This window comes from Myxocyprinus asiaticus, chromosome 29 (assembly GCF_019703515.2).
Source record: "Myxocyprinus asiaticus isolate MX2 ecotype Aquarium Trade chromosome 29, UBuf_Myxa_2, whole genome shotgun sequence".
Taxonomy (NCBI): domain Eukaryota; kingdom Metazoa; phylum Chordata; class Actinopteri; order Cypriniformes; family Catostomidae; genus Myxocyprinus; species Myxocyprinus asiaticus.
Window position 1 is genome coordinate 3,657,681 of NC_059372.1, and position 14,286 is coordinate 3,671,966.

The 14,286-nt window shown below is 34.3% G+C and overlaps 1 protein-coding gene and 1 long non-coding RNA gene across 5 annotated transcripts; one reads left to right on the forward strand and one right to left on the reverse strand.

The window, feature by feature from the left end:
• Window positions 1-2,417: 2,417 nt before the first annotated feature.
• On the forward strand, window positions 2,418-13,005 carry c29h1orf52 (chromosome 29 C1orf52 homolog). Its single transcript, XM_051662573.1, has 3 exons — window positions 2,418-2,814; window positions 11,605-11,818; window positions 11,931-13,005. Exons 1-3 carry the CDS (start codon window positions 2,536-2,538, stop codon window positions 12,083-12,085), a joined length of 648 nt encoding a protein of 215 aa, XP_051518533.1. The 5' UTR covers window positions 2,418-2,535; the 3' UTR covers window positions 12,086-13,005.
• LOC127420356 (uncharacterized) lies at window positions 2,821-9,286 on the reverse strand. Of its 4 annotated transcripts, none has more exons than XR_007893805.1 (4): window positions 7,445-9,286; window positions 6,681-7,048; window positions 5,363-6,624; window positions 2,821-5,332 (listed from the first exon to the last, which is right to left on the reverse strand). It is a non-coding gene; the product is annotated as an uncharacterized LOC127420356 (long non-coding RNA). The 4 variants fall into 4 exon arrangements; XR_007893804.1 differs by having other exon boundaries at window positions 5,363-5,842; window positions 6,105-7,048; XR_007893803.1 differs by having other exon boundaries at window positions 5,363-7,048; window positions 7,527-9,286.
• Window positions 13,006-14,286: the final 1,281 nt, after the last annotated feature.

Here is a 14,286-nt window from a genome sequence, read left to right on the forward strand (position 1 = left end):
TGTGTTATGTTATACAGTAGTTCGATATGATCATAACTGAATTTGATTACACAGTCATCCTTCACTTTTACTGAAGCTTAATTCCATCTGCTGGTCAATTGTGTCCAGTACAGATAAAAATGAAAACATCCATGATTTTTATCCTGATGTGAGACAGACAGATTAAATGTGAAAGACTAATCAAGAAAATTACAAGTTCAAGTTAGAAGAGTATGAAAGCCTATTTTCACCACATAACAAAATTATGAGATAAAAAAAATCAAAATTATGAGATGACTTTTTCTCAAGATTTTTATGATTTAGCATCTCATAATTTTGTGACGGTACTTGGTTCGTATATGTGAGGAATGGCAGCCGGTGAAGTTTCTGGTGCCCCCCTAGGGTAAGATGGTGCCCATTTAGGGAGTAGGTGCACTACACAGACTGCCTAATATGCGTATAGACCATTTCAAGAATGTAAACAAAAACAAAGGAATTATATCAGTGCAAATGTATTTCCGGATCCTTTCAACAAAGTCTCTGTGGCAGGGTGGAGGGCGGGTTCAGGACGTGATTCTGCACACCCGGCCCCTAATCAGGCTGATCAAGCCCGAGAGGGATAAAGGCAACCGGAGACGGCAGTTCGACAGAGAGAGAGTTACGGGCAGCTGCCCGGCATGTGTTTGTCTTTGTTTAATTTAATCATTACACTATTATTTATATTGTTAAGCTGGTTCTCGCCTCCTCCTTTCCATTGAACTTCGTTACAGTCTATTTCAAGGTAAGTCAGTCCACTCGGCAGCCATATTTGGAATGCTCTTGGGCAGCTATTTTTCTATGTAAACAAGCGGCATGAAAGTGCAGCTCCTATCCTCTTGAATGGGTAAAGACTGAAATCTCCAAAACAGTTGGTAAAGCTTATGATAAAAGAACATATTTCAAATAAGCAGTAAACTTGTATTGGTCCGAGGTGCATGTGGCGCCGGCTTCACTCGTGCTCCAATCCCCAGTGACGCACCGGACCCTCACCGCTCTGTTCCAGGACCCGCAAAGACGCCAGCAGGTAGAGACCGGTCTCCCGAGGAGAGGCGCGCTTGGTGATGAGGCTATATTTTTTTCGTTGACCGTTGGTTGCCATTGGGTGTTCCAATGTCTTCCGTTGATTTTAATAGAAGTGGCCCGTCTCCGATAAATAGTCTCTGTCTTGACAAGCAGGAAATGTTCGCGGAACAGTGACGACAGTTACGTTTTTATTTATTTTATTTGTTTATTTTTTCCCTTCACCAGTACTTCTTGTCTTTATGACTCAGTGATTGTATTCATACATTGTTGGATCTGTGTAATTTTGTACATCTTATTGGACATTTACATTGAAATTTCAGTTTTGTTTTATTTTTAAAAAATTATCATTTTAGTTTAATGTGTGGACTTTTCTGACGACCACTTAACCACCGAATGAAACATTTCTAATTTGTGTCGGTGTTAAATTAACGATCTGGAACGATTTTGCTGTGACACCATCTGACCGGGTGGCAACCCTACCTGGAGGCGTAATACACAATGTGTGGATGCGGAAAATCGGGAGTTTATCAGGAGAAATTGTAAATCGGGAGTACAGTGGGAGGAGAGATGGAGAAACGGGAGAAACCCGGTAAAATCGGTAGTGTTGGCACGTATGATTTGGTATCTCATTATTTTGTCTTTATCTCAAAATTGACTTTTTACCTCATTATGACTTTTGACCTCAAAATTTTGACATAATTACGACTTTCTTATAATTGACTTAGTAGCTCATAATTATGACTTTTTTCATCTCATAATTTTGACTTTTAATCATATAAATATGACTTAGTATCTCAAAAATATGACTTTTTAACTTAGAATTGACTAAGTATCTCATAATTTGGACTTTTTATCTCATAACTTGGACTTTTAATAATAACTACGCTTAGCATCTCATCGTTTTGTCTTTTTATCTCAAAATTTTGAAAAATGTATCAGAAAAGTGTTCCATGGAACAGCTGTTGTTATGGTGATCTATGACAGACTGATAGTGTTCGATCAGCAGTTAACGGTGAGTTTGACGGTTAATGGCGGTTTATGATCTCATTTCCTTTTATTCCTGCAGGGGGCGCGTGGCGGCTCACAGCCAGAATCCTTCATTAATCTGCATTCAAACCTCAGGACCCGTTTTGTCTTGTTTGAGACATTTGTACACTAGAACATTTAATTATTTAAATGTGTTATTTCCGCGGGTTGGTGCCTGAGACACAAAGTAACAGTCACCTGAACAATCTCTATAAAATGATTGATCATAAATGCATACAGTAATCGCAAAAGACTGTGATTGGTTCAACTTGGGCAACGGTGAGAAAAGTAACAGGTACCATGTGATTACGCTGATTTCAGACATGCGATGTTTGTTAGAGCTCCGCCTCTATTATCGCATCATCGCGCGTCGGATTCAACATGGCGAGCGTTGTTTAGTTGTTATTGATCCACTGTTCTGAATAAACCCCAAATCACTGAAGCCGACCGTCTTTCTCGTCCTTCATTATGAGTGATGAGAAGAACTCCGACGCTTGTAACTTCTTCATGGGTTTTGATGATCTGAGCGACAGCAGCAGTGATTCTGACCCGAATGAATCCGGTAAGAAGAGCCGAACCGAATCGGAGCCGTCTGGATCATCCGAACCGCAGAGCCGCAAACGAGCCGCCGAACCGCTGCCGAAACCTGACGATCTGTTCCGATCCGTAAGCAAACCCGCGTTCCTCTATAACCCGCTCAATAAAGTCATAGACTGGGACAGAAGAACCGTCAAAGCTCCCGAGGAGGTGAGAAACACTCTTTATATCTCCATATCTGTATATAAATTCAATATGGTCTGTTTGTGGCACGCTATGTATGGTATAGTGACGTATGATTCGCGAATCGTTCTTTTGAACGCATTCATTATAATGAATCGATCCAAACGATTCACTAAGTGAATCGCTTAACGGTACAGGATTACTTAGTTTTGGAGTTTACTGACAGTGTTGGGTGTAATGCATTACTAAGTAATTAATTATTGTAATTAAATTACTTTTCATTGATCAAAGTAAAGTAAGGGATTACTCTTAATTTCAGTAATTTAATTAGTTACTTCTGATGTAATTGCGTTAAATACAGTATAGACTATAGAGCCATTCTGTATAAAGAAATTGTGAATTTAAAATAGAAATTTAACGTCTAATGTTAAAAAATACGTTTTCTAATTTAACGCCGCCCCCTTAAATTCATTGGCCAGTTCATGAATAATTAATTTGATTTTATATTACTTATTGGAAAGAATAATATCCTTGTATTTTTCATCTGGTCGAGGTTGATCAGGGTTTTAGAAAGTTAGTAATAAGTAATGCAATTACTTTTCAGACAGAGTAATTAGTACAGTAATCTAATTACACTGTAGAAGATGTAATTAGTAGTTAGTAATTAAGTACTTTTTTAAAGTGACTTACCCGACAGTGTTTACCGATTATGCTTAATAAGCCGACAACATGTGATCATATAAGCGCATTAAACGGCTTTTCTTTACCGATGTAAGGTCACAAATTGCTTAAGAATAAACCAATTGAAACGGGCAGATTTTTGCCCAGTACCCCAATTTCGCATTGTATATAAACACCACGTTCTTACCGGCTTATCCAATGAACGCGAGTATTGTTCGCATGTCTCTTCACAGTTTGACGTCAAAAGCAGATAATGCGATTATTTCAAATGTCAAATAAACGTGGTTTTCTTTGCTGATTGTTCGGAGTTATCAGTCTCAATGTTATTAACAATTAACATTCTTATTAATATTGCAAACACAGTGACGTTCTTAATAATCTTGTTGGAAATATCCAAATAGTGAAAACATAGTAGCTACGTTTATATGGACACTTTTTTATTATTATTCAAAATTAAATCATTCCAGTTGATGATTCCGAACGTACTGTTTACATAAACGCGAAATAAAGTGATCGGAGTTGGTGTGCGCATTTATATGTCGCAAGCATCCAATCGGAACAGATCTTTTGACATGCATAGGACACTGCAAGATTATCTATTATAAATAAAAATGTAATTTACTATCAATAAATTGGACAGGGATTCACCACATTTGTTGTTTTTAGATTTCGACGAAGTATCCAGTTTTCAGCCCTTTCCAGCATTTTTTTTATTTGGTATATTGATCTGTTTATTCCAGCTTCTTGCAGTTTTTCAAACACTTGCATGAACAAATTCATATTGCACAATTTGCGACCCTCTAGTCTTTCTACTATTTTCTAATCTTTTAAAATGTTTAACAAGAACATGGTATCAGCGACGACTAGGGCTGGGCGATATGGCTTCAAAATTATATCTCAATATTTTTCAGCATATTGACGATATACAATATATACAGTTGTGCTTAAAAGTTTGCATACCCTGGCAGAAATTGTGAAATTTTGGCATTGATTTTGGATCAACAAACTCATTGACTATTTATACACAGACACTAATTGCAATTTAAAAAGACACAGGTGTGGGAAATTAACCTCTAATTGCCATTTAAACCTGTGTGTGTCACCTTGTGTGTCTGTAACAAGGCCAAACATTCAAGGGTGTGTAAACTTTTGATCAGGGCCATTTGTGTGATTTCTGTTATCATTATGATTTAAAAAGGAGCCAAACAACTATGTGATGATAAATGGCTTCATATGATCACTATCCTTAAATAAAAGACAGTTTTTTTGCATGATCAGTCATATTTTCAAAATCAATGCCAAAATGTCACAATTTCTGCCAGGGTATGCAAACTTTTGAGCACAACTGTATCTCGATAATTATGTATTTGCTCTGAAATAATAATTTGATTAGATGAACCACAATTTCATCCAAACAGACATTGTAGCCAAGTAGATTCAATATTTTAAAGGCATTAAATTAAAAAAAAAAAAAATAATTTGTTTTTTAATTAATGTTTCCCCGCAGTTTTTCACTAAATCAACACACGGGAGAATGAGATCTAATCATTTTAATTTATATGTACTTTCATAATTATATTTTATATACAATAATATATAGTAACTTAATAAAAAGCAATATTTACCTTCATATATTTTTACTAAAAAAAAAATTGTGAATAAAAAGTGTGCAAAAACCACACTTATTTTTTGAAAATCCGGTTGAATATTGCATGATATTAAATTATTATTGTGGGATCCAGTTAAGTTTATTATTATAATACTGAATTTTTATTTTGAGGATTAGATTTGTTTTATTTAAAAGTAATATATTGCCTTCCTATTTACTTTACCTTAACCTTGAGCTTTTATTTTGACACTTCACCTGGAGAAAGCTTTTATTTTGACACTTCACCTGGAGAAAGCTTTTATTTTGACACTTCACATGGATCTTTTTTATTTTGACACTTCACATGGAGCTTTTATTTTGACACTTCACCTGGAGCTTTTATTTTGTCACTTCACATGGAGCTTTTATTTTGACACTTCACCTGGAGCTTTTATTTTGACACTTCACATGGAGAAAGCTTTTATTTTATCACTTCACATGGAGCTTTTATTTTGATACTTCACATGGAGAAAGCTTTTATTTTGACACTTCACATGGAGCTTTTATTTTGACACTTCACATGGAGAAAGCTTTTATTTTGACACTTCACCTGGAGAAAGCTTTTATTTTGACACTTCACCTGGAGAAAGCTTTTATTTTGACACTTCACATGGATAAAGCTTTTATTTTGACACTTCACATGGAGCTTTTATTTTGACACTTCACCTGGAGAAAGCTTTTATTTTGACACTTCACATGGAGAAAGCTTTTATTTTGACACTTCACCTGGAGAAAGCTTTTATTTTGACACTTCACATGGAGCTTTTATTTTGACACTTCACATGGAGAAAGTTTTTATTTTGTCTCTTCACATGGAGCTTTTATTTTGACACTTCACCGAGAGAAAGCTTTTATTTTGACACTTCACATGGATAAAGCTTTTATTTTGACACTTCACCTGGAGAAAGCTTTTATTTTGACACTTCACATGGATAAAGCTTTTATTTTGACACTTCACATGGATAAAGCTTTTATTTTGACACTTCACATGGAGAAAGCTTTTATTTTGACACTTCACATGGATAAAGCTTTTATTTTGACACTTCACATGGAGCTTTTATTTTGACACTTCACCTGGAGAAAGCTTTTATTTTGACACTTCACATGGAGAAAGCTTTTATTTTGACACTTCACCTGGAGAAAGCTTTTATTTTGACACTTCACATGGAGCTTTTATTTTGACACTTCACATGGAGAAAGTTTTTATTTTGTCTCTTCACATGGAGCTTTTATTTTGACACTTCACATGGAGAAAGTTTTTATTTTGACACTTCACATGGAGAAAGTTTTTATTTTGACACTTCACCGAGAGAAAGCTTTTATTTTGACACTTCACATGGATCTTTTTTATTTTGTCACTTCACATGGAGAAAGCTTTTATTTTGACACTTCACCGAGAGAAAGCTTTTATTTTGACACTTCACATGGATCTTTTTTATTTTGTCACTTCACATGGAGAAAGCTTTTATTTTGACACTTCACCTGGAGCTTTTATTTTGACATTTCACCTGGAGCTTTTATTTTGACACTTCACATGGAGAAAGCTTTTATTTTGACACTTCACATGGAGCTTTTATTTTGACATTTCACCTGGAGCTTTTATTTTGACACTTCACATGGAGAAAGCTTTTATTTTGTCATTTCACCTGGAGCTTTTATTTTGACACTTCACCTGGAGCTTTTATTTTGACACTTCACATGGCGAAAGCTTTTATTTTGACACTTCACATGGAGAGAGCTTTTATTTTGACACATCACATGGAGAAAGCTTTTATTTTGACACTTCACATGGAGAAAGCTTTTATTTTGACACTTCACATGGGGCTTTTATTTTGACACTTCACATGGAGAAAGCTTTTGTTTTGACACTTCACGTGGATCTTTTTTATTTTCTCACTTCACCTGGAGAAAGCTTTTATTTTGACACTTCACCTGGTGAAAGCTTTTTTGTCACTTCACCTGGAGCTTTTATTTTGACACTTCACATGGAGAAAGCTTTTATTTTGTCATTTCACCTGGAGCTTTTATTTTGACACTTCACCTGGAGCTTTTATTTTGACACTTCACATGGCGAAAGCTTTTATTTTGACACTTCACATGGAGAGAGCTTTTATTTTGACACATCACATGGAGAAAGCTTTTATTTTGACACTTCACATGGAGAAAGCTTTTATTTTGACACTTCACATGGGGCTTTTATTTTGACACTTCACATGGAGAAAGCTTTTGTTTTGACACTTCACGTGGATCTTTTTTATTTTCTCACTTCACCTGGAGAAAGCTTTTATTTTGACACTTCACCTGGTGAAAGCTTTTTTGTCACTTCACCTGGAGCTTTTATTTTGACACTTCACATGGAGAAAGCTTTTATTTTGACACTTCACATGGAGCTTTTATTTTGCCACTTCACCTGGAGCTTTTATTTTGACACTTCACCTAGAGAAAGCTTTTATTTTGACACTTCACATGGAGAAAGCTTTTATTTTGACACTTCACATGGAGAAAGCTTTTGTTTTGACACTTCACATGGAGAAAGCTTTTATTTTGACACTTCACCTGGAGAAAGCTTTTATTTTGACACTTCACATGGACCTTTTTTATTTTGTCACTTCACCTGGTGAAAGCTTTTATTTTGACACTGAAAGTGCAGCATGTAGTTTACAATTTTACGTTGCATTTTAGAATGGACTCCATTAGCTGCTTTTCTTCTGCATCGATATCGTCCAATGGTTCGAGTGTTACGAATTTGTTGGTTAGAGCGATTTGGAATTCTTGTCTGAGTGCTGGGTCCCTCAGACATTCCCAGTTCAGTTTTGCTGGTGGGGGTGCCTTGCGCTTTGCCCGCTGTAATTGCAGCTGTACCTTGGCATGGACGAGGTAGTGGTCAGATCCACAATCGGGTCCCCTCATTGCACATATATCTTTGAGCGACGATCGGAATTGGGAGCTATTCATGATGTAGTCCAGGACGGCCGAGTCTTCGCCAGATGGGTTGCACCATGTAAGCTGGTGTTTGCGAGGGTGCTGAAAGTGGATATTACCTGCTACCAGATTGTTTAATGCTGCAAAAGACAGCAGGCGCAGTCCGTTGTCATTGATCACACCATGACTAAATCTGCCCAGTGTTCCTTCCCATCCAGTCCTATCTGCACCAGTGTGGGCATTAAAATCTCCTCAGCTCGGTCTGCAGGATCGTGTCCAGCGTGTGTTGGAGCTTGTTATAGAAGTTGTCCTTGGCTACATCTGGGCTGGTCTTGGTTGGGGCATAGGTGGACAGAATATGGGTCTTAACTGTGCCGTTGATGGTTAGATGTGCCAGACGGTCCAATATTGGTTGGAAGGCAATTACACTTCTGGCAGCCCGTCTGTCCACCATAAAGCCGACGCCAGCTTCTCGGTTTTTGCCACCGGAGTAGAATAGCATCATTGTTTCATCGATCGTTGGTGGATGGATGGTCAGTGTCCCAGATACAGTTTGGCATAGTTCGGATACTATGGCGATCGAGATTTGCACCTCGACAATTCCATGGCAATGATTTCCTTTTGTCCGACGTAGTGTCCAGTTCACACGTTCCATGCAGCAATGCGAATTTCCAATTTTGGTGTCATAAATTAGATTTTTCGGTCAGTTGCCCACTTCTCACCAGCACCCTGGGTCCCCAGTGCTGGCGCATTGGCTGCCCCGGATGCGGTAGCACAAGCGAATGAGTTTGTTTGAATTACCATGCATTTTTTTGCCTGGTTTCCCAGTTCTGGTCACCGTGGCAGGGTGACCACCCTCCTCCTTTTGCATCCGGGCTTGGGACCGTCCTTGGCAGAGTTAAAAATAAATTATTTTGAGATAAAGTCATTATTTTGAAATAAAAAGTCATAATTATGAGATACTAAATCAGTAATGAGATGCTAAATCAAAATTATGAGATTACTTTTCATCTAATAACGAGTTATTTTAAATAACGTGTTGAAAAGTCATAATTACGAGATACTAAATCATAATAATGAGATACTAAATCAAAATTATGAGATTACTTTATCTCATAATTTTTACTTTTTGTCTCATAATTATGACCTTTTTTCTCATAATTTTACTTTGTATCTCAATTTTTACTTTATCTCATAATTTTTACTTTTTAATTCGTATATGACTTTTAATCTCATAACTGACTTTTTATTTTATAATTTTGACCTTTTATCGCAAAATTACTACTTTTAATCTCATAATTATGATTTAGCACCTCATAATTATGACAATCTTAATTTTGACTGTCTCATAATTTTTACTTTTTATCTCATATGTATCTTTTTATCTTATAATTTTTACTTTTTATCTCATAATTTTTACTTTTTATCTCATATGTATCTTTTTATCTCATAATTTTTACTTTTTATCTCATATGTGTCTTTTTAGCTCATAATTTTACTTTTTATCTCATATGTATCTTTTTATCTCATGTGTCTTTTTAGCTCATAATTTTACTTTTTATCTCATATGTATCTTTTTATCTCATATGTATCTTTGTATCTCATAATTTTTACTTTTTATCTCATATGTATCTTTTTAGCTCATAATTTTACTTTTTATCTCATATGTATCTTTTTATCTCATATGTATCTTTGTATCTCATAATTTTTACTTTTTATCTCATATGTATCTTTTTAGCTCATAATTTTACTTTTTATCTCATAATTTTACTTTTTATCTCATATGTATCTTTTTATCTCATAATTTATACTTTTTATCTCATATGTATCTTTTTATCTCATAATTTTTACTTTTTATCTCATATGTGTCTTTTTAGCTCATAATTTTACTTTTTATCTCATATGTATCTTTTTATCTCATAATTTTTACTTTTTATCTCATATGTATCTTTTTAGCTCATAATTTTACTTTTTATCTCATAATTTTACTTTTTATCTCATATGTATCTTTTTATCTCATAATTTTTACTTTTTATCTCATATGTGTCTTTTTAGCTCATAATTTGTACTTTTTATCTCATATGTATCTTTTTAGCTCATAATTTGTACTTTTTATCTCGTATGTCTTTTTATCTTATAATTTTTACTTTTTATCTCGTATGTCTTTTTATCTCATAATTTTTACTTTTTATCTCGTATGTCTTTTTATCTTATAATTTTTACTTTTTATCTCGTATGTCTTTTTATCTTATAATTTTTCTTTTTATCTCGTATGTATCTTTATCTTATAATTTTTACTTTTTATCTCATATGTGTCTTTTTAGCTCATAATTTTACTTTTTATCTCATATGTATCTTTTTATCTCATAATTTTACTTTTTATCTCGTATGTATCTTTATCTTATAATTTTACTTTTTATCTCATATGTATCTTTTTATCTCATAATTTTACTTTTTATCTCGTATGTATCTTTATCTTATAATTTTTACTTTTTATCTCATATGTGTCTTTAGCTCATAATTTGTACTTTTTATCTCGTATGTCTTTTTATCTTATAATTTTTACTTTTTATCTTGTATGTCTTTTTAGCTCATAATTTTACTTTGTATCAATTTTTACTTTATTTCATAATTTTTACTTTTTAATTCGTATATGACTTAATCTCAACATTTTTACTTTTTATCTCAAATTTATGATTTATTTCATTATTATGTCTTTTTATCTTATAATTTTGACCTTTTATCGCAAAATTACTACTTTTAATCTCATAATTATGATTTAGCACCTCATAATTATGACGATCTTAATTTTGACTTTGTATCTCATAGTTTTTACTTTTTATTTAATATATGACTTAATGTCAACATTTTTACTTTTTATCTCAAATTTATGATTTATTTCATTATTATGTCTTTTTATCTTATAATTTTGACCTTTTATCGCAAAATGATTACTTTTAATCTCATAATTATGATTTAGCATCTCATAATTATGACAATCTTAATTTTGACTTTGTATCTCATAGTTTTTCGTTTTTATTTCATATATGACTTCGTCTAAAAAAAATTGCTTTTGATCTCATAATTTTTACTTTTTATCTCGTATGTCTTTTTATCTCAAATTATGACATTTTAATCTCAAAATTATGATTTAGCATCTCATTATTATGACTATCTCGTAATATTTACCTTGTATCTCAAAATGTTTAATTTATCTCATCATTTTGACCTTTTATCGCAAAATTAAGATTTAGCATTTCATAATTATAACAATCTCATAATTTTTACTTTTTATTTCATATATGATTTTAATCTCAAAATTTGTACTTTTATTTCGTCTATGACTTTTAATCTCATAGTTGTGACTTTTTGTCTCATGACATTTTAATCTCATAATTATGACTTTTTGTCTCATTTTGATTTGCCAAAGCACCATTTTTTTTATGTGGTGGAAATGGTCTTCATAGGTGATGGTAGAATCAATGTATATAACTATACAGTTAATAAATTTGTATCACTATTAAAGTATAATTAATCTCTTTTGCAAAATGCTTGACTGTTTTTAGCCTCCGAAGGTGTTTAAGGTGTGGAAGAGTAATGCTGTACCTCCACCGCAAACATACGAGACAGAGGAGAAGAAGAAGGGAGCTCCTCCTGGAATGGACATGGCCATCAAATGGTCAAATGTGTACGAGGATAACGGAGACGACGCCCCTCAGGCTCACCGAGGCCCCGCCCACTTCCTGCCGGAGGAGGAGGAGCCACAGCAGCCAGACTCTGGTAAAGTCATGTTGTGATTTAGGACGATTCCGATTCCCATTAGTATATTCCAATTCAAATGCTAATGTTGTTTTAAAGTCTTGTAAGTGTTTGACACCCTTCATCATCACAGATGACGATGAACCAGTAAATAAGAAGTCTGCGAAGAAACAACGAGTGGAAACGTTCCAGCAGAAGGAGAAGAGAAAGAGAGACATCGGACAGGCCACATCAGACAAGAGCTTTGTGGAAGAGGAGAAGAGAATTCTCCGACAGAGTCTGGAGTGAAAGTTGATGTTAATGCTCGTTTATGCGTCTGCACCAGTCAGGAGTCGGTCTGTGGATACTGACTGGAACAACAGCACTTGTATCTGGGACATTTTAAAATGCTTCAGTTTTTTGGAAAATTCCTTGCAGATGGCTTTAATTTCTTCTGTATTTTGGACTATATTGTACTCGTGATTTTGACTGTAGCTTGCAAGGAACATTCTGTATTGGTTACTTTGGTTGATTGTTGAATTTCCAATCATTTATAGCCTCCGAGTCATGGTGTATCTGTATTATTTCATGTGTGTAGTGATGCTGTACTGCCACTAGGTAGTGCCACAGATAAAGATTTGTTTCCTTGTGCTTCCAGAGTAGTCATATGGATCCTATTTGGCCTGTCATTTTAGTTTGTAAATGATTAAATAACCTCAATTACACCTTCAGCCTTCTGGTTTCTTCTGCACAAATCATCGATGTGCTAAAAGATGTCATTCAGGATGTCTAGGATGTACTTTCAGTTTTATAGCATCAGTGGAAGTTCTTTTGAAATCAACCAAAAAATGAACATGGTACATGGAACCGTGGTAATATTATGTTGTTTTTTTGTTCGTTTTTTTAGGTGGGTCATGGACTACTGCGTTATACATTGGTACGGTGGAGGCCAAAAGTCTGAGGCCACTAGTGAAAATGCTACTAATTGTTTTATTACAAATAATTGTATTCACTCTGTACGATTGTGGTGAGAAGAATATCATCTCAGAATAGCATGCGGGCTGATGCTGTTTTGCGGCACGAGGGGGACCTACACAATATTAGACAGGTGGTTTTAATGTTGTGGCTGATCGGTGTATATAGATAATGCAATTTCAAGACGTCATATCTATTAAGAGAAATGCATGGAATTTGTACACTTTAAAAAGCTAAAATGTGACAAATTATGATGACATTTGTAAAATCTATGTTTTCGTAATGTACCATGTCAGAAGGTCCCATGTGTAATTAATTATAATTTTCTTTATTTATCACACATTATACATTTGCACATATACAGTGAAATTCTTTTTTTTTTTCCACATATCCCAGCTAGGCTGGGGTCAGAGTGCAGGGTCAGCCATGATACGGCACCCCTGGAGCAGATAGGGTCAAGGGCCTTGCTCAAGGGCCCAACAGTGGCATCTTGGCGGTGCTGGGGCTTGAACCCCTGACCTTCTGATCAGTAACCCAGAGCCTTAACCGCTGAGCCGCCACTGCCCCAATTAACAGCATTACCTGAGAGAGAATTTCATTCAAACACTGAAAAAAAATGACTAGTATGATTTACTTGCTAGTTTTTGCACACAGTTTTTCTAAGTAAATTTGAATGGTATAAAATTAAGTCAAATTGACCTTAATTCATGACATAACATTGATTAAAGTGAATACATTTCATTTGAACATTTCAGTTAATACAGTAACTTACACATCTGTTGTACGTGGTACTTGGATAAGAACATTTCACATTTTGAACTTTTCTTGTAAACGCACGTTAATCACATACCACATATGAATGCTTTCCACAGGGAAGCTTAATGCATGCTATTTCGTTTATTAGACATTATCACCTTGCATTATTGGCAATAGAAATACAATGTATGGATACGCACACAGTCCTCAACAACTGGTGCAGAAAACACGATGATGTAACAATCAACACGTTATTTTTTTATCATAAACGGGTAATTTTGAGTAGAAAATGAACTTCAGATTTCATAAAACAAGAAGCTACCAAACGTAACAAGATCAACAATAAAATCGGTGTAAATAAAGATACAAACAGTGAAACCATGCAAGCATTAATTATTCAAGACCAGTGCGTACTGAGGACACTTTGAAAAGTTAAGTAAAATGTACTTATTTTATTCACCTGTGAAATTTACTCAAATTACCGAATACGTTTTTTGACATTAGGATCGATAACTGATGACACATTGTAAAGATAACAAACAATCTTAAATGATATTTACTTATAAGCTAGAGCTTTAATTTTTACATGTTTAAATTGAGTTCATATGTAGAATTTACTTAATATTTTCAAGTTCACACTTTAACTTATTCAACATATTCAATGTTCAGTACAAATGTACAATGTCCAATTCCAAAAAAGTTGGGACAGTATGAAAAATGCTAATAAAAACAAAAATGTGTGATTTGTAAATTATATTCACCCTTTGCTACAGTGTCAT